General features: G+C 42.5%; 1 protein-coding gene across 2 annotated transcripts in view; it reads left to right on the top strand.

Annotated features, from left to right (window-relative positions):
* Positions 1-4,792: 4,792 nt before the first annotated feature.
* LOC307258243 (FERM, ARHGEF and pleckstrin domain-containing protein 1-like) overlaps positions 4,793-20,956 on the top strand; it is a 52,192-nt gene continuing 36,028 nt past the window's right edge. For both annotated transcript variants that reach the window (XM_080037725.1, XM_080037724.1), the window contains exons 1-2: positions 4,793-4,988; positions 8,784-8,990. In XM_080037725.1, the coding sequence (XP_079893851.1) occupies positions 8,811-8,990 (180 nt within the window). In that variant the 5' untranslated portion in view covers positions 4,793-4,988; positions 8,784-8,810. The remainder of the gene's footprint in view (positions 4,989-8,783; positions 8,991-20,956) is intronic.

Genomic DNA, 20,956 nt, shown 5'->3' with positions numbered 1-20,956 from the left:
TCAAGTGTTTTAATTTGAGGCACTAAAATTCTGACATACTTTTACTTTAAAGTTTAAAGCATTGCCTGCTTTGTCTGTGATGTTTTGCAACCAGCACAGAGGAATGGCAAAGAGAGCTCAAAACCAACCAGGGATGTGATTTAACCAACATAAAAAGTGAATGCAGAGAATGCTGATTTTGATAGATTCCTGCTGCACGGATATGTAGACTAAGTTTGTATAGCTGTCAATCATAGACATATAATAGTACAGCCTCGGTCCAGACTGACTGGAACAGTGGGGGTGATGGGGAGAAATCCTAATAAATCTAGCCCCAGCTCTGATGACCTGGTATTCAAAGTTGGTGGGGAACAGTGACAGCGGGCAGGTGATGCAGCTGCTGCTACGGCAGAGATTAAAATAGAAATGGAATCTCATTTCCATCTTCCATCCCATTTTAAGACGAGTACACCCTCTGGAAAGGATATTGTGTCGAAGCATACAATAGAAATAGTCAAGGAAAGTAGCTCAAATATTACCTAAGTCCAATATTTTAATATGGTAAATCACCATACCTCTGTTGTTGATATCTGCCTCTTGGCTTATGACAATGCCAGTGTTGTATTTAGCAGTACAGTGACCCTCCTGTGTGTTATCACCTGAATCTTTTCCACATCCGTCGAGATTTCTAAACTAATTGTGTCTCTGTGTTCCATACACACACACACACACACACACACACACACACACACACACACACACACACACACACACACACACACACACACACACACACACACACACACACACACACATACTCCTTTGTACATGTGAGTGCTTTAGGGATCCTTGTTTCGCTGTTTGGTTTCCTTTTTATAAGAAATGCACTAACTCATTGGAACACAGAACCTGCGGAGACCATATGCTCCTTGCCTGGGAAGATTGATACGGACAGTGATAGTATTATGAATGTATGTTTTTTTTCAGATGTCTGCAACAGTATGAGGGAGACAACATGTGTGGTATCTGTATAGGTTTATAAAAGTTTACGTTCAGTATACATTTATGCAAAATTACAGTTGTGACAGCTCCTGGCACCTCCTGATTGGCAGGCTGCCAGGAGCTGATTGCTGATCATCAACACCCATGCTGGCTGCTCTCCTGAGCTATAAAAGCTGCAGGAGTCAGCCACTTGGTCTCCCTCCCTTGATTTATGGTTTGTTTTGGTTGGGTTGGGTTGGGTTGGGTTGGGTTGGTTTGGTTTGGTTTGGTTTGGTTTAGTTAGTGCTGTTTTACACACCCCATACACTCTTCACTCACACAGGCACCGCACTCACTACTGATTACTGACATTCACGCACCCTTTATTAGATTATTTTAAAATTGGTTAGATAAATTATAATTTGGTTAAACTAACTCTCTTGTGTGGCCTCCTCTCTGTCCTTCCCTTGAGCCGGGATGTGACACAGTCAGTTTCATTAGAAGCAAAAACATGCTAAATTATAAATGAATGGTACTCACAAATGTTTCTTCACCCTGTGGTGACCAGTGCGAAGCTGACTTAAGTGTAATCTATTGCTATTGCGTAACTGGATAAGAGATCACCAGGAACATGGCACAACATCGCGATTGCTTACATAACGCATCCAAAACAGCCTTTTCTCTTGGCTGTTTTTCCCTTTCTTTACGCAGCTCTCTCTCATTGTCACGCTCCTGCTGACATGTTCATCTTTGCCTCAGTTCCAAATCAGTGGCAGTGTCTCCAGAGGGAACTGTGAAACTGTCAAGACACTGCAAGTGTGATTTCTCCATCTCCTGACCCACACCACTTGGGCGTAGGATTCTTCTCTTTCTGCCAGTGAGAATGTGGGCGAGAAACAGACATGAAATAGAGACCGGATTAGAAAAAAATACCACTTTCAGTCTCCCAACACTTTGCTTCTTTTATCCCTGTTCCCTTGCGCACAGCTAAATACATGGAGGAGTGGGCGAAGTGGAGGCATCAGTCCTAGCCAAAGCCCCCAGGCCACTAACCAGGGAGAACAAAGCTATGAACACTTAGCAATAACAGGAGATAGGCCTTTACATCTTTTTGACTATATAACATAAGCCATACACTGTTCACAGATTGATTTCTCCAGGGTTGGGGTGAGCTGTATCATGGATGAATTACTAAACGTGTTGAGGCCCAGCAGGGACTAGAAACTTTGTCAGAAGTCCATACAAAGAAATGCAAAATGCATTAGGACACAAATAACAACCACAACAAGATGCAAAACAACCTCAAATAGATTAAAAAAAAGCATCTATCGTAGTGTTACTAATTGCAAATAGCAGCAAATGGCAGGCTATTTTGAAATGACTTAATATAAGACTAGTTATTCATGTTGTTTATAGCATTGATACACTGAATAACGAATACTGTTGGTGACAAAGAGCAGGGGCTTTAAATGTGAGTGTGAAAACATTTTTACACATTTAGCAAATGTCTGGTCCCCAAGTTCAAACGTTTCTAAGCCCGCCCGTCTAAATCGGGGATCTTCGTGGTATGCAAACAATATCCTCAGGCTAGTCGTGCCCCCAGTTTTCCCCGTGATACATAGTTCAGTTATGAAACAATCCACAAGTTGATTAGATTCACAGATCTCTAGTTGGCTATTGCAGAGAAAGAATAAATCATCCTCTTACAGAGCTTTTCTTTTTTGGGCAGCAATATAAGCCCGATCACGCCAAGTTAATGTCACCGGGTTCCTTTGCCTGGTGACAAGACCCAAGCTTTAAACTGATTTCCAACTGATGTTTATGTGTGCAAAGTACACTAGGCCTTTTGTTATGAACCAAGATAAATTTAACTTTAGTCACTCCATTTCATTGCATCGTTCAGCCATTTTGCAGACGTGTCTATAAGCAAATCAAAGAATATTCTGCTGGGGGCGCCCTTAGCTCATGGCGTGCCGCGTCCCCCCCATGGGCCTTGGCAAGCAGCGGACCCGGGTTCGATTCCAGCCCGCGGTCGTTCTCTGCACGTCACTCCCCTCTCTGCCCCATTTCAACTCTGTCTCTACACTATCAATAAAAGCATAAAAATGCCAAAAAAATATCTTAAAAAAGACATATATATATATTCTGCTGCTCCAGTGGTCCTTAGTACTCTATTGACAATGAACAGGCCACACATACAGTACACACAACCGGGACGGGATAGACTACGGGATACATATTACTGCTAAATCTAAATAAGACTGACTATCTGTTTTAATTCAGGCTGTCGCTTGTTTGACAGTATTTGAAATGTATATACATTTCCATGTATACATATGTCAGAGACTCTGCATTCCTTCAATACATTCCTGTATTTATGATTATATTGTGTCTTGACTCATGCACTGACTTATACTGTTTACACTCTCTGGGAAAGCTTACTCACTTATTTTGTTTGTATATTTTTATATATAAATAATAATAAAAAAAGAATAATAAAAAAATATTAATAATAAAAAAAGAAAGCTTATCACTTCTGAACTGCAACACGGTGTAAGTAGAAATGGTTAAAACATCTGTATTCCTCCGTGCAAGAGGCATTATGTTTTCGGTTTATCTGTCCCTATAGGTCCATGGTCCCTCCGTCCATCTGTATCTGTGTCTGTCTATCACGGCCAAGTTTACACAAATGTCAACCTCGACTCAAGTATAAACTAATTTCACTTTGGAGGTCAAAGGTCAAGGTTTCTGTGACCTCAAATCTTGTGAGCACAATATCTCAAGAATGTGTTGAGGGGTTTTTGACTAATTTAGCAGCACCAACTTACACTATGATTCGAGGGTGAATTGATTAGATTTCGGATGTCAAAGGTAAAGTATTACTGCAACCTTACATATTGTGAGGTTGCAGTTACCTTATTTGAAGCATGGCGTACCTCCTCTGTACTTTCACTGTTCGGCAATTGTATGCCTCACAGAGGCATTAAACAGCCAGGTGATCTAATTTATAGATAAATAAATAAGAAAACAATAAATAATAATAATTAATATGAAATCTCTTAGGCCTGACTGATTCACTGGTGAGTAACTTATAATTACCTTGTGTTATGTAGACACATCTCATTAATTAAACGGCTGTCTGACGGCAAACTAAAGTGTTTTAAGAAATCTAAGTTTAACGTAGGCCTACAATTGAATGGATATTTAGGTTTTAGGTTAAAAATTTAAATATGTGGAGAAAATAAATTTTTCTTCTGGCCCTGTCAACTGTACAAGGCTGACTTCTGCTACAGCGACTCTTATAGTGACTGCACTGCTCGCCATCTCCACAAGGTAACAGACTAACTACATTATGCCTGTAACCCATACAACCCCACTTCTAAAATACTGAACTATCCCATTAAGAGTAAAAATCAAAATGGAGAGCTGCACATTGGTAGGTGTATCTCTAACTTTGCAACAACTGTGAATAGGTTTTGTCAGACATACATCAAGCAGGCCTATGCCTTATTTTGTGTTTTTTACAGTCATTTGCACTGAACAAAGAATATAGATAATAGTAACTCAAGCCTCTAAAAATATTCCAATATTGGTGTCAAAAGTAGACATTGATTTATTTAAAAAAAGCTGATTGATAATAAAAGAAAAAGCTTGGGCAGCACTGCTTTACAATATACGGACTGGCTAGTTCCAGCTGTCGCCACTAGATGGTGCCGTTGCTCTGTGCCGCGGTGCTGGCGAGAAGGTGAAGGTGGTGCGCCTCCTTCATGTCTGAGTAAAGGCACCGGGAGTGGATCCGCCACTCGGTTCAGTGTAATCCCGTCTCTCCCCGGCTCACTCGCTCACTCAGTCGTCCGCCATGGCGACCGCAGAACGGCTCTTCTCCGTCACGATCACAATCTGAAACTCAACTAGTCTTTTTCTTTTCTTTCTTATTTAAGTCACTCGCTGGACTTGGATGTAATTTTATCTCCTTTCAGTTTGGGTAAGACATACGTGCGGACGGAGCCTGCGTTTCGAGAGGAGCGGTAAGAATAATCGTGCAGCACACAAGTCTATCTAGCTCCCTGTGTGTTGCTCCTTCAGGGGAAGTGATTCAACTTGTTAGAGGAGATTAGGGTTAAGTCTTGCTGGCACTATCTTTGACGCGTTGTTTGTGTGATCCTGTGGATTTCGAGGGAGGGAAACTATCGCTCCGTGTGTGAAAACCTCCCTCTGCAGTCTGTAACTGTCCTATTTGCCCTCCGCTGTAGAGCTGCAATGCCCACCACCACATACAGTATCTATAGCGTATGTACCTTTAGCTGTATATGGAGGTGTCTGTGTGCATGCGCCGCAGTCGCTCATGTTTCGCAGCCGTAACGCTTCATGCCTCTGCGTGACATTTAGATAATTAAATGTCGCCATGGAGGGTGCATTTCTTTTTTCCCTATCCTTCACTTCTAGTTTCCAGAGGCTGCACATGTGAGTACAGGGCAGGCGGTACATTAATGCCACATCTACTGTTCTGGTACTGGTAATGTGCTGAGGATTACAGCAGCCTGCTCCATTAACCTACATTACATGAGTGGTGAACACACACAGGCTGTGTGAGGTGGGTCTCCATGGAGGGGAAGACCTCACTGGGTACTGTAGCCTAAAATTCACCATGTTCTGCACTACCTCCCCAATGATCATTTTTTTGGAGAGGCTTAAATGGCAGCCAAGCTGTGGTTTCAACACGCATGCACCCAGTTGGTTGTCATTCTTTTCACTTAATAAAGACACACGTCACATTGCCAATAATACAGTGGGAACTTAATGATGATTCATGCAGTGCCAGCCACACCCAGGTATCAGTGACTGTTGCAGAGGAAATTGAGCCTCTCTTCTTTATTTTTATGGTTTTGTTTTGGAGCTTCCCTCCTCAGGTAGACAGCTGGTTGTATTAAGGCCCGTCCTCTAGCCATTCAGCTGTCACTAAGGGATTCCAGCTGTGCAGTGTTGGCCCGCACAGAGGGGCCCTGTATTGCCCCCTTCACACACAGAGGAGCCACTGTTTGCAACCCCCGGAGACAGTCTGTAAGCCAGCAGCCACTCCACAGCTCCAATGTTACACACTTGTGGGGAATTTCTAGCAAACAAGTTCAAAGGCAGGGCGATTAACCCCGAGAGACACTCAAGGGCTCTGTAAATGTCCCTCTGGCACGCCATACTGGGCTTTATGTCACACTCTGGCCCCTGGAACAAGGTGCCAGCTGTAGCCTACAACTGGTGATTGTTTGAGTGTGTTTGTTTGGATCTGAGAAGTTACCTATTCACTGGAACACAGACTCGTGGCTGCTGGCTGATAAATGATCCCTGGTGCAGGGGTGGGTGAAATAATCGCTGTCTACTCTGCTCTTTCACTGTCCTCTGTTTCACTGGTGCTCTGTTTGAATAGTGTCTGGTTACACCGCATGCATGTGCAGCTCATGGATTCATAGGCTGGGCATGAGACACTTGCCCACTAATCAAGGCAAGAGCCACTGAGTGATGTCGGTGCGAGGATCAAGTGTCATAAATGACTGGTCTGGATTTGAGAAACATTCCTGTTTCCATGCACACCCTACGGTGACAGCATTTTGGTCTGGTTTCCATCAGATGGAAAACTCCCAACTTTTCCCCCGAACACTGTTCTGTGACGGTGGGTAGACAGGTGAAAATAATGGGAATGTGCTCACTTTGGACCCTACTGTATGTTTTGATCTAACCCTTGTTGAATCAAAAAATCTTCTGAATCCTTTGTTTTGGTCAAATTTATGAAAGATTTTGTAGGGAAGAACTAAAACCCAGACAACACAATGAAATGTCTCAAAGTCAAAAATATTTGATGTTTATTTTAATGACTAATCACTCGACTTAAAAAGCTAAAGCAGATTAGGACTTCAGATTTTTTTTGTATTGATTGTAACTGACAATTTATTAATTTAGTTTTGGACGGTTGGTCAGACAAAATAAGCTATTTGAAGACATCACAATTGATTAGTTAATGGACTAACCAGTTGCACAATGCTGCAACCCTGTCTCCCTGTGGCATCTTACATGATTCACCATATCCAGCCCCATCCTCCACTACTGTCCTCAGTGTTTGACTGGAAACTTTTTCCTGAGCCTCTCTAGGCATCGGCCAGACCGGCGTCGTCAGACAGAATTTATTGTATCCAGTGTCCTTGTCCTATTTACTCCATGCACTCTGTTGGATTACATTATGAACTTCTCTGAAAAGCCTTATTCAGCTCTCAGCTTAAACTTGGCAGCAGTCGTTCACCTCTGCGGTGTCTGAACAACTACCCACTGGCCTCAGCAGCAGCAGTCTGACGAACCTCCTGGTGAGGTCTCGGCATGACATCAGCCTGCTGGAATGTGCAATGAAGAGAAAATTAAGCAGGACAGCCGGGCCTTGGGGCAATTGGCTGTGGTGGATACATGAGGGGGTGGATAGATAGACCTGCTCATGTGTCAGCGTGGAATTAAAGAGTCCCCAGATAACTCCAAACACCTTCCTCCACCTGGGTCAAACAGGACAGACACTGAGTCAAACAGCACATTATTCCAGAATCGGCACCTTGACTTTGATTTGAATATCAGACAGGACCATCCATTGCTGGATGTGGCAGGGCAGTGGTTCTCCACCTTCGTTTGCAAGATGTAAATCACCCCTATACCTTGTCAGATCACCTTAAGAGTTGACACCGGTATTTATTTCAACCGTTATCCATTACCAATAGCTAACCTTTTTGAACAGTAAGTCCTTTATTTATTAAGGCTAGGTTTTATTTATGTCTTTTCAAATAAATGTAGCAACTCTGCTATATTTCAATGTACCAAATGCAGAAGTAGGCTTGCCAGAAGTCTCCTTAATGCAACAGTTTAATGGTACTAGTTGGGTTCTGTATGTTCACAGCTTAATCTAAATAGTTCTATGGATATAAACAGTATTTTCTATCACTGTTTTTTTTTTAACATTTTGCTCACTGATCAATCAAATGTACTGCTCATTCAGTTCACATCTACTGCTGTGTATCTGCCTCAATGCCATTGAGACCAATACAACCCAATTTGTTTGTCTGTGTGTCGTTTGCTCTAATGCTTTTATTTTACGACTTCCCCAATCAACTGTCATTGTATTGACTCTTTGATTTTGCACCTTTGCGACCTGATTAATTTGTCAAATCAACTTAGGTCTGCTTGATTTGCGCTTCCAAATCAAAAACATGCTTGGATCTTTATTTATTTTCTTTATAGTAATTGGTTCTTCTCCCACAGGCAACAATTATCTGCCATTAGTGGCAAGTGCAAATACTGCATTTGCAATAGCTCTATTAGTGTGACAGAAGGTTTTGCAGCAGCCGGTCCTAAGGGTATATCACCACGTTTCTTACTACTCGGATATTTTTTTTTTGTCTCTCCTCAGTTGCATTATTTAATATTCAAACTGTTTTATTCAGATGTGTCCCCTTTGGACAACAGCAGTAGTGATTTTATTAGGCCAGCTGTATTTCCTGGGTGAGCGTACCCATGACATCGGTATTATGAAGAACAATATAAAAATAATGTTCTTTGCACTGATGGTCTTGTTTGCTGTTACATGTCATTCATGATCATCAAAGGAAAAATGAGAAAATGTTTCAGAAATACTTAAAAGTTTCACGTAGCACCTTTTAATGTTCAAACTGTTTTACTCAGATTGGCAAGCTTTAAGGGAATTCATTTTTGTTTATATTAATCTGTTATTTAGTAAATGACTGCATGTTCATGGGTTTGTGTGCTTGACTTTCCTCTCTTGGCCTCGCTCTTTGCAGGCTGGGCAGAGAGCACTGCAGTGAATCATGGCAGAGCCCGAGCCGAAGCCAATGGCCCCTGGAGCTGGCCAGCGTCTTGGAGCCCCAGAGACTCTTGGCATCAGCACGTTGGACCCTGGGCACAGACCCCCGGCCATGCCCCCGGGACGCCATGTCACCATCAGAGTCCGTATGTTGGACAACACAGAGGAGCTCTTTGACATCTCGGTGAGTTGTTGAACAACCTGCTTTATCCTGAGAATTTCTTGATGTGAATCCTAAATGTCGGAGGGGGGGATTATTCATTATTTCACAGTAGCCAAGAAGCTTTTTCTCATTTGTTATCATAGCAGCAGCAGCAGCAGCAGCAGCAGTCTGGTTACAGGTTGGCATGGCAACTGCATGATGTTAAGTTGTTAAATGCATGGATGAAACTGGAGGGATTTTCTTTAAGGAATGTTAGGGTTCTTCCATATGGCGTTTTTTTTTTGGCCTAAACCTTCCGAACTGTCTCAAACCCGCATTACTGCTGTCCTCTATTACAACATAATGTTCCTTCTTCCGCTGTGTCCTCCCTGACGACTCTTTGTGATATTCTTTGAAAACCATGGACACCGTGGTATTTCACATTTCTATCCCACGTTGGAGTGTTGATGACGTGCGAGAACCATCGTGCGAGCAGACAGCTTCGCAGTAGAGACAACAGTGCTTTTTTCAATTTTCATTGAATGAGGAGAGCTGCAGTTTGAATTCCATTCATGATTTCAGGATTTAGGATTACATTTCCCATCACAGAGATCTATATTCAGACATCCTATATCTTATTTAAATCAAGAAAGATATTTTAGAGCTCTACAAAGTTGATTTGTAGAAATAACACAGATAATTTGAATATATCACTCGAACTTTTGTAATTTGAAATTCCTTGTGAATGTATGTTTTACTCTTCACCTTGTTAAAGGCTTTATAAGACCGATATAAAGTAGTCCCTGTGTGCCACTATATTACTCTGTGCCATAGAGCTTCCATTGTTGTCCAAAAACTATTGAAGACACAATTGAGCCTTAATGTCGCAGTAAATGAGATGTGTCTTCATTATGACGAACATTTATTTTGAGTCAGAAGGATATTGTAATGAGTATATCATACTGTCGGAAAATACTCACCAGGGCACCAACTGCAAATTTGGGGCTAAAAATAGTCCCCAACAAATACACCATTGGCATTTACTGGTATACATTTGAATTATTATTATAATTTTTCTTTAATCAAAGTATATGTTTGTGTCTCATCTTAAGAGATCCATGTCTTCATTAGGAACTTATGGAGAGTGCCAGAGACAGGGTAGGTCACAGTGTAAGTCGCAACATATTTTTAGATGGACTTATGCCTTCTTGGTTTTGGTGTTTTTTGGTTGGGTTTGCTGACAGAAAAAGAAAGTAGAACACAACCACCATTATCCTTTAAGGCAAGGGGGAAATGATGAGACACAGGACACACTTTCCCTCCAGCATTCTTTCTCCAGTGTTTTTGGAAAGGTGTCCTTGGACCTTGGTGTAATGGCAGGAACACAGGGTGGAGACAAAAAAGTGAATAGACTGTTATTTGTCTCACAATAGAAGAATCGGCCAAATTCTGAGACCGCAGTCCTTCCGGCCTGGAAGAGAAAAGTAAAAGAGATGAGTGGATAGAGCAAAGTGGAAAATGGTGATGGAGTGAAACAGAAAGCAGTCAGCAGCAGCAGCAGCAGCAGCAGCAGCCGTACCGGACTCATGTAATGTGTTTGAATGTGTCTCGACTCACGCTTCTGAGCTTAACTGACAGTTTGTGCAGTGTATGGAGGATACATATGTCCTGGTGGTTCTTTCCCAAGGCAGTATGGGTAAACGCTGCTCCTAAAGCAGACAGCAGAGCTTCCCTGTGCATGACTGCTAATCTGTCTAGTGGTATCATGTGTTGTACTTAATACTAAAGGCTCTCTAGATTCTCACAGTGAGGTCCCATTAGATAGCCCTCATTTAACCCATTTACTTTGGGTTAGGTGAGGCATTAAAGCCTTGTTTGTTTTTGTTTTACGGGACATGATTCCAAGGAATGTTCAACTCACTCAGCACATAGTTTGTTTTTTTAACGGAAAGTTCATGCGCTCCAATCCGCTTTTGGCTCCGTCTTCGTCTACTCTTGGGTTATAGCAAACTGGGCTTTTTAAACAAGTGAATATCATCCAGTCAGTGATGCCTACATCTGATACGAGGTAGAGGCAGGTGAGGAAGGGATTTCAGTCAGCCTGCTTCAGGGCTCGTAATCTGTAAAAGCCTACAGTTTAACTTGTCTCTCTAATGCTCTCTATGTAACAGTATGATATATCAACCTCAGAGTTTTGTTGGTAATAGATAAGTAGTACGGGAGTTTTAGTGTCCCAAAGTCTGAGTTTTTAAGATGGCTCTTCCCTCTAAGGAACACACACACTTGACATGATTTATGACAGATTAGCATGTACGGCAGCTTTGTTTTAGCTCGTCTTTCAATTCTCTCTCTAATTCTCTCTCTCGCTGTATCTTCTTGTTACCACCTGCTGTCACAGTCTTCATATACAGTCTGAATGTACAAATATAATCAAACAACCCCACTGTCACTAGAAGACAACAGCACTACAAGGAGATTCATGTTGTGTTATTTGGGCCATTGCTGCATACTATAGCAGGGATGCATACATTTCCCTTGGTTTTAGGCCTCCTTGTGTACATTTAGCTGGGCCATGATGGTGAGCTAGGAACAGTTTTTTACACCAAAGATGCTACTCAGAAGAGGGCTATAAAAGCTCCCCCCTGCTAACAGAAAGTGTTATTCTTGCTTAATTCAACACTTCTTATGTCCTCTATCTCAAGTCGGCACTTGAAATAAAAATCTTGCTGGGTCTGATATTGTTTTTTTGCCCAGAGGTGTCCAAGAAGATATATTTCCCTCAGTCATCAACTCAATCTCATGGGGGGGAGTCATGTTATCTTATCAACAAAACAAAACAAAAACTATGAAAAACAGGAAACATGCTCAATCATCATTATGTTTAGCACCACTATTGTCCGGAAAATTTATTTTACTCTCTTTTATCTTCTACTTTGATGAAAGGTAAGTAAGTCCCCTTTGAGGGCGTAATTGCCTCACAAAACAAAAAATTGTGAGGTTGTCTGTGGATATAACTTCCTTTTCATTTTACATCAATTACTTCCCAAAAGTCAATGGTCCAGCAGAGATTGACGATACAGAAGACATAGGTGGACTGGGATCCTGCTGATATTAATCTCTCTCCTGCGGCAGTGAAGTGAGAGAACTGCATGGTCAAAAGAAAACGTTTATCAAGCAATCTAGTCTTTCTTTGTGCAACAGGAACGTACAGTATTGTAGGTGAGGCAGCAATTCATCTCAGGGGATATTTTTGTCAGACTTGAGTCAAGGTTGGAATCTGTTTATGTGTTTCTCTTTAAGAAAACATAAAACGTCCCAACCTCAGGGGCGCCTTTAGCTCAGTTGGTAAGGCGTCCCCCTCCCGGGCCAGGCCCAGCAGCAGACCCGGGTTCGATTCCCACCCGCGGTCGTACTCTGCATGTCACTCCCCTCTCTGCCCCATTTCACCTCTGTCTCTCTGCACTATAAAAAAAAAAAAAAACGTCCCAACCTCACCCCGTAACCGATCCCAAAGGCTCCAGTTCTCGTTCCTCTGGTTCAGAGGGGTAAGTTTACACCTCAGCGGGCAGAATATCAGATGGTTGAGAAAAAAAAGGGGCCATTGAGCCATCTCGTGGGTCACATACCATGCTGTGGCCTACTTAGCACTCCGGCTGTGAACACACTTGTTTTGATGCTGCTGATGATTTTTGACCGCACAAACCTGGACAACGACACAGTGGCATTGATAATGAAGCACCCTTGAGCCAAACTGATGGTCTAGCTGCACCTATTCGTTATTGATTTTTCTGGAATTATTCTTAAATTGAAATGGGCAGCTTGCTTTTGACCATTTTGCTGGTGCAGGGTTCAGTAGAGCAGCAAAGTCAGCCTGTAGCCCACAGTCTGTCTTGCAGTCCTCGGGCTAACATGCACCGACAGTGGCTGGCCTGATGTTTTGATGCTTATGTTTACTGATTGCTGGTACAAGCTCTGCAGAAGTTGCCTGTGTGGACTGTGATTGTAGCATGGATTTAGGGGGTTAGGAGATAGGGGGGATGGGATGATGAAGGCAGAGCAGAGGGAGCGGGGTCATGCTCATTCCTGTGAATGAAGCAAACAGTCCGGATGAGTAGGCCAAACCTCAACAACAACCGAACATGGAATGTTACCATCCACGTTTAAAGGTGCAGTGTGTAATAAAGGTGTATTTCGGCGTCATCTAGTGTTGAATGTTCTAGATTGCAACACTCCCTTGCTAACCCCTTTCGTTCAGAGAATTCACAGAAGCTACAGTGGCCTTCAAGGACAAGAATCTAGTTACAAAAGATGGCACCAATCTTTCCACAATATCAAGTGGTGAAACTATGATGTAATAAGTTATTTATTCTATAGTACTTATTCTTCATCTTCCAACAGGTGTATTTCCGGCGAACGCCCACTTTTAACCGTGTATGGCCGTTAGGTTTGTCAGTTCTGTACTACCGGTACTATAGAATGTTAGCGGTGCAACATGGCTGTGCGCCCTCTTCCTATATATTAAATTAATTAAAAGGTAATAAAAAAAGAAAAGAAACGGGGGGCGCTCGTAATGTAGTGGTTAAAGTGTCCCCCCCCATGAAAATCAGTCCTCGCAACAGACCTGGTTCGAATCCGACTGTGGTGGTCGGTCCGTTCTCTGCATGACATGCCCCTCACTGCCCCATTTCATGTCTGTCTCTCTGCAATATAAATAAAGCACTGAAAATGGCAATACATTATCTTTAAAAAAAAATATTTCAAGTGACGTTTCTACAAGTCTGTTGCCAAAATGCCAATTCCCTTTACACGCTGCACCTTTAATACTGGCATTAGCATCACTTGTGAACACCATTAGAAATGTAGATGCAACTCTTTCGTGCTGCACTACTACCGCTCCTCTCAAACTATAATGAGTCACAGAGGACCGTAGCCTGTCTTCTAGAGCCATCGCTTTATCCACTACAGACACGGTATGCCTCCCCCCCTTTTTTACAGGCTAACGTGCAGAGAAAAAGTCTCCTATTCATTAATTACAGAGCCCGTCATCTCTTGGCATTTTCATTTACTTACGGTATGAGATTTTTGCCTCATTATACCGCAATATATTGCTTTTGCAATCCTAATTACAGATTAGGTCTACAGAAAATGAATACACTAGCACAAGTAAAAGACACTTTAAGTAACGCTCGGCTGCTCCACCACTTTAGTCCAAACTAAATATATCTCAACAAACGTTAGATGGATTACCATGAACATACATTCGTGGTTCCCTGAGGATTTATTAGAAAGACTTTTGTGATCCTGGGGCTTAGCTCTACCATCAAGTCAGCAAGTTTTTTTTTAACCCTGTAAAATATCTAAAATAAACTTGAAGGGACTAACAACCATATGGATTGACATACATTTCGTACAGACATGCATGGTTTCCTGACAATATATCCTTATGACTTTGTTGTCAATCCTCTGACTTTCTACAAGGTCCAGGTTGGCAATAGTGGTTTTTGGGTTAAACAACTCAAACACTTTTGAATGGATTGCCAGAAAGGATGGTCCAGGCATTTATGTCATTGTCAGGAATGGATCAATTTGGTGGTATTCTTCTTTTACTTCTTCATCTAGTGCCATTCAACAGGTCAATTTACAACTCAATTACAATAGTTTAGTCTATCTTTTAGTACACTTTGATTTTTATACCAGCTTTGTCATTATGAATATTATAACATGCTGATGATAGCTTTTAGCCTGAAGTACCACTGCCTCACAGAGCTGCTACCATGGCTCTCGAGACGCTGAGTCCTGTTTCATGTCTGCAGCTAAGCCGCAAGACATTGTACTTTATTTGCACCAGAACGTATGAAACTGTTGCTGTGGTAGAGGGCATCATAGATTTTGAACAGGGAGTTCAGATTAAAAACCATTGGATAAAGATGAACATATTTTGGGATGCCTATCCTAGCTGTGTTTGTACTCGGCTGACATTGCCCTGTCATAGTCCTTCATCATAACATCATGTAACGCTCTGATCAATTAGATACTAGAAAAGATGGAAGCCTACAGTATATTCATCCATAGGTGCTTCCTAAATACACAGTAATCATGTCTGAAGTGGACCCACCATGTCACAATCTTATCAGCTACAGAGTTCATGTGAGAGGGTGTAATTTGTCTCTTTACTGGGAAGCTGTCCGTCATCTCTCAGTGCACCGCTACCTTTTTCCAACATTTGTCACAGCGGAGCAGAAACACATGCGTACACAGAGCGAGATATGAGATGAAATCACCTATCCCCGTGACGAGCAACCTATTTTTGGCCACAGACATGTGAGGCTGATGCTCGAGATTTATGTTTTCTTTTCCCCTGTTCCCATAACTAAATCTTTTATTTTTTTTTGCAACCATAAACTGCACAGAGAAACCAGGGCAGCAGGGGACCACCCAGGCTAAAGGGGTCTATGTCACACATTCGAAATAGCCTCACACCCAGCCCAGAGGTCTTTCCGTCAGCCCACCATCCGGCTACTCTATCCCCCCCCCCCCCCCCCCCCCCCCCATGCTGTTGCCCATTCATTGTGATGGGAAGCAATTAGAATGGCCCCAGTGTGCCTTGTTGTCAGACGAACAGCAATGAGGTCCTGGCTTAATGAGTAGAAACATGATGAAGGGCTTCTTTCAGCTCTCTGTTCAACAGCTTTGGTGAGGTGGTCCAATGAGTGACTGTGCTGTGGAGGAGCTGGGAGGTTTCTGCACGGTTGTTGCCACAGGTGAAACAAAGCCCAGATGCACACAGAGCTGGCTATTAGAGGTACCGAAATAGCAACATTTTCAGCACCAATCTGAATACCAATTACCTAATTAACTGAATTGGCTAATGCTTTGCGGACTGTTCAGAGTGGTTATTAGTTTTGACGTGTGCTATTCTCATTAGTATTCAATACAATTAATTAATTACATGAATCTTTGTGTTATTGTATTTTGTGGATCAATCTACACACCCTGAACATTATTTCATCGCAGCAGTAAATGTTAGTTCTGTCAAGTTCTTTAAAGGAAGCTGATATTTTAATTTTAGGTTAGCTTTGGGAGACAAGAAGGAGCTAATACTTATGCTACAAATAGCTGAAATCATTAGTGGATCAATCAATTAGTTAGTGCTGGACATAATAATTAAGCTATACCACAGATTTGACTGTTACACCATTAACAAGGACCTATGGGAATGTAATGCTTTAGGAACAAATTCAACATTTTGGGGAATTTTTCTTCTTCTTCCTTTTTTGCCAAGAATTAGTTGAGAGGAATGTTACCAATCAAATTTGTATTGTAAGTATGAAGTTACAGCCAGTAAAATATTAGCTCAGAAAATGAGGGAAACGGCTTGGCTCTGTCATAAGTGCCTCCTGCCTCGAAAGGTAAAAATTGAAATCCATGTTTTATCTTGTTGGTTAAAAACTACAGACTATTTGTACACTTTTATTTTAAGTACATACTCGTCTTCTTACCATGCAGTGGATTCTTCTAGTAACCCCTTGTTTTTAAGATTGTTCCTCTAGATTTAAGGCTAGCAAACATTTGTATACTGACAGGGTAAATCACTCCTGATTAGTTCGTATTTGCTTTGCCAAACTTACTCTGTATTTTGGCTGTTATACGAACCTGTCGATCGATCCTAACCATTCACATTAGCACCAACTCGCAGCATTGCAATCAAATTAGCTGTGCATTTCTAGCACAGGTTTACTTGTTTGAAAGTTTTACTCTCAGGAATTCTTCTGCAACATTGCCTCTGCACAGTGAGACAGGTCAGTGTAATTAGACAATTCAACCCACATAGATATATATATATATATTTCTACCAGCAATGCTTCTCAGTATTTTATGTTACATGTTGTTGATGTTTAAAGACGACATTTCTTTGCAGAGCTAAGAGGGAGGAAGACGGGACAGTCTTGCATTAGTGTGCCAAATCCTGTTAAACTCTGAGCTCTGGTGGGGGACACGGTCTGCTTGGCTTGGCCTGGCGGCGCTTTACGGGGCAGAACTGACTGGGGCTGTTGAATGATTGAGGCACAGCAGACGATGAATTGGCACCAACACTTCTTTGATGAACTGTCATTGGCTGAATGTGAATACAAATGGGATTTGATTGGCTGTTGGACCATCCAGGGGAATTGGGGAAGCAGCTCTGCAGCCCAAGGCAACAACCCCGACTCTCTCTTACCCTATACACACCATGTCAATGAGTTTTCCTAAACCTATTACTGTCGCTCCCCATTCTCTGATATGTGTCATGCATCGGTAACAGTAATATCTATCTAGATTACCTTTGCATTTCTATAATGCAGAGGCCGAGGGTAATTTTCCTCTTTGGAGAGAATACATTTTTAAAAAGAAGCTATGGGAGAAAACTGGTATCAAGATGTGAGGAGATGGAAACCGTGGCAATTTTCCCCTCCCCCATAGAGTAAAGCTTGTCTTTTATAAAGAGTTTTGAATGAAAGGATTGCACAGACAAATAGCGCCTCTCTGATTTTAACTCCTGTGTCTCCCTAGAAAGTGTTTGCAGCCTGACTGGGGAGACAATCAGAGAAAGGCCTTGATACAGCAATGAGTCTGGGAGTTACCGGCATCCTGGCATCTGATGCTTGTCACTGCTGTCTGCTCCGCTAACATATTACATTTGTTCTTGTTGCGGGGAGCTTATAATAGAAACATTTGTCGTTTTTCTTCTCCAAGACTGCTGTCCCAGCAGCATTGCCTTAGCCCCCCCTTTAATCTCTTGTTGTTATTCCCTCGTCTCACTGTGATTTTTCTGTGGAAAGGAATTATTTGCCGGTTTAATACCATCCCTCTCTGCGATGCTAGAAAGAGCACCTTGACCCTCCGCGACCTCTGAGGCTGCAGGGTATGCTCCATCTGAGCTGTTGGGAGTTTGGATCCTTGAATGCACGTGGACATATAACTCCCTAATGAATCACAACAATCTTGGAAAGGCCACATGGATTCACGCTGGGTTGCCATGGCTACACATAGACGTGGATGAGTAGCATCTGAGCCGGTTGCCGTGCTGCAGAGTTCTGTCTTCCACTGATATCTGCCGGGGGAGGGGGGAGGGGAGAGGGGGGGGGGTCTTCATGCAGAGCATTAATGTTAGTGTAGTGAGCTAGCATGGGGATGCGCTGCTGCACACCAATTATGACTAACATATTCAGGAGACACGGCCAACCTCGCTGTGTGATGCAGGTACATGTGCGATCTGCTTTTTTTGTATTAAAATCCCTTGAATTTATAATATGACTAAATGAATTTTATTCTTAGGGATTATTAGCCCTTCTTGGTTTGACTGCTGATTGACCCAGTTTCCTTCTCAAAGATGACTTTGTGCTCTGGGTGGCAAAGGGTTTTTTTGTGGGGGGAGGGGGTCATGTGCTTGGTGTCATCATAAATAATAACAGAAATGGAAGATGTGTTTGCTGTGTTCCTCTTGACGGCTGACACATGCAGTACAAAGACGAAAGCCTTTTTTTATTCCAGATTTTCCACTGGTGAATGATATACACACAGTCTGAAGCTGGAAAACATTAAAGAAGCATTCAGAAATGGGGCTGTGGCCTTCACATGCCGTCGCATCATTCGTCCTCTGCTAGGAAAAAAAAACCCTTGTACTTTCCTCACATGAACTCTGAACCATTGGTTGCCTTTCTCTCATGGCATGTAATTGAAATACCACAGTGTGTGGGATCATGGGGTGGTGGTGTGGGGGATGTTTTCCCATACACAGCCATCTTCCTCCCTCACATCCTGAAATGTAACTGGGTCGTAGAGGATAAAAGACACACGGGAGAGGAGCAACAGTGAGAATTTTCTAGTGGCTGGTGGCTGAGGCTGAGCATAGATGCTAGAAAAATCACGCACTTTTATTTGAGTCATGAAGACGAAAAACCCCTCGATCACATCAGTTTATTGAATCGTTTACATCAAAGATTCTAAAGCGGAATATCTGTTTCTTATTGTGTACAGTACACAGTAGCACCGAAGGAATGAGCACAGTATTGTTCCCCTGAGTGTTGTATAAAAGAATGATCATAAATTCTACCTCCAACCTTGAGCTATAAAAAGGAGGCATAATCTAGGATCGCTATGTCTTTTGAGGGTTTAGGTCGATGTGTTGCATGCATTTTTAAAGGGTACTTTAGAGGTACATCAGACAAAAAAAGAGGTTAGGAACCATGGGTCTAAATAGTGTTTAGAGTTAGTGTTTGCAGATTCATTTTGGAATTATAATATGAATGAACGCTTGTCCATCAGCAGAGGTAGTGCGATTCCCTTGAGAAGTACCTGTATTTGTTACATATTTCCTGTGAGCGATACTTCAGCCGAAATATATATATATATATATTTTTAAGAGTTTGGGGGATTTGTATTGCAGGAATGTGAGCAATTAACCATTGTTTGAAGGGTAAATACTTCTATCTTGTGTCACCTCTCTGTTTTTCTAAAATCCCAAACAAACAAAGCTGGTAATAGTACAATTCATAGCAAGACAAGCCCGCTTAGAGAAACCCGTATGAACACCGCGCCATTCAAGCTGTCTCCTGATGAAAGCTGTCACTGATGCTGTCGGGTAATGTCTGACAGCATTGTGTTGCCGCATCGCTTTCTATACGGCGGGTGCACACAGGTGCTTTGGGGAAAGCGTTGCCTTTTTATAATAAGTCTGGTTCCTATGGTTACTAAGATGGATGTCTCTTGGCGGAAGATCCTCATGTTTGTTTGATTCAGACAGCGGTGAAGTCTGACTCTATCTGCCTGTGTGGCTGTTTGCTTGTGTCAACTGTGTCAGAGGAAGGATGAGGCGAATGCAAACACAACCTGCGACTCTTTGTAGGGTTTGGTGATGGGACGCATGAAGGTGATTCCTCTGACTTTTCATGCCCAGTGTGCACATGCATTATTCCATTGAACGTTGCCCTTTGATGACAGCGTTCTGATCCTTTTCATTAAGCTGTTGGGCTGTGGCGCTGTGTCCCCCTGGCGTCAGTAACAGCAGGGTAGGTAGACATCATAGTACATGGTTGGGGGTGCCAGCGGTGATGCACACAGCTAGCCTTCACTCTCTCTGTGTGATGTCCTCCTGGTAAAGGGTGAAAACCCTTCTGGGAACCGGTTTACCTCAGCTGCTCGGCAACTTCACAGCAGCAGCGATGCCCCCTCTGCAATGAATTATGAATTTTCTCATTGAGATTCAGAGGGCTAATTAACATGTCAGACCCGACCTAGCAGCATGGTTTCATGGGATTTATCTTCATCCTGTGGTGCTTTATTTTACCGCAGGTGCTCTACCTTCACCTTTTACTGCTCTTATCTCCTGAAAATGTTCTTATCGGTTAGATGCTGCTGCTGCTGCTCTTCTTTTCCCCATGTTATTTTCTGCCACGCTTCATCGGTAATTAAAACAGAAATTGACGCATTTCACTCCTGGCTCCTGTTTTGCGGTCAGTGCCAAGTCAGAGCTCGCCCCCATGCTGCATTTGCCTGACATGCTGCGTATATAGAATTCCTTTTCAGCCGTACCTGGCCAGCTGAGTCTTCCTCCCGTTGTGCACTTGCCAGTAATTGAATTTGCGGTCTCTTGGGCTGATGGAGTAGATGTGTGGGAAGAAGAGTAAGGATGAATGAAGCAGCGATTGAGGAAAGGGACATCAGAGAGAGAATAGAAGAAAGCTAAATCTCAAACCAGTATTCCCCAGCAGCAAATATGCCTGCTGGAGAGGTACTGACCTTACAACTCGCCCCTCTCTACCTCATTATTAAAGTGAGGAAGTGTTGCAGAAGCTTCTGTGGAGGATAGCGTATTAGAAGTTTTCATCTGTCCTGGAGCAACAGCACAGCCAAACTCAAAAGGTTGAGTTAAGTTTTTTTGCTTCCTCCTCTCTTAAGGCGTGTTTGGGCTCCTTTTGTGTTTTAGTCAGGAGCATCACAACTGTTGAGCTTTTATCTGGCTGTCTCTA

Source organism: Ammodytes marinus (genome assembly GCF_949987685.1).
Source record: "Ammodytes marinus genome assembly, chromosome: 12".
Lineage (NCBI taxonomy): Eukaryota > Metazoa > Chordata > Actinopteri > Uranoscopiformes > Ammodytidae > Ammodytes > Ammodytes marinus.
Note: the sequence above shows the minus strand (reverse complement) of the source record. Positions and strands in the feature narration are given on the sequence as shown.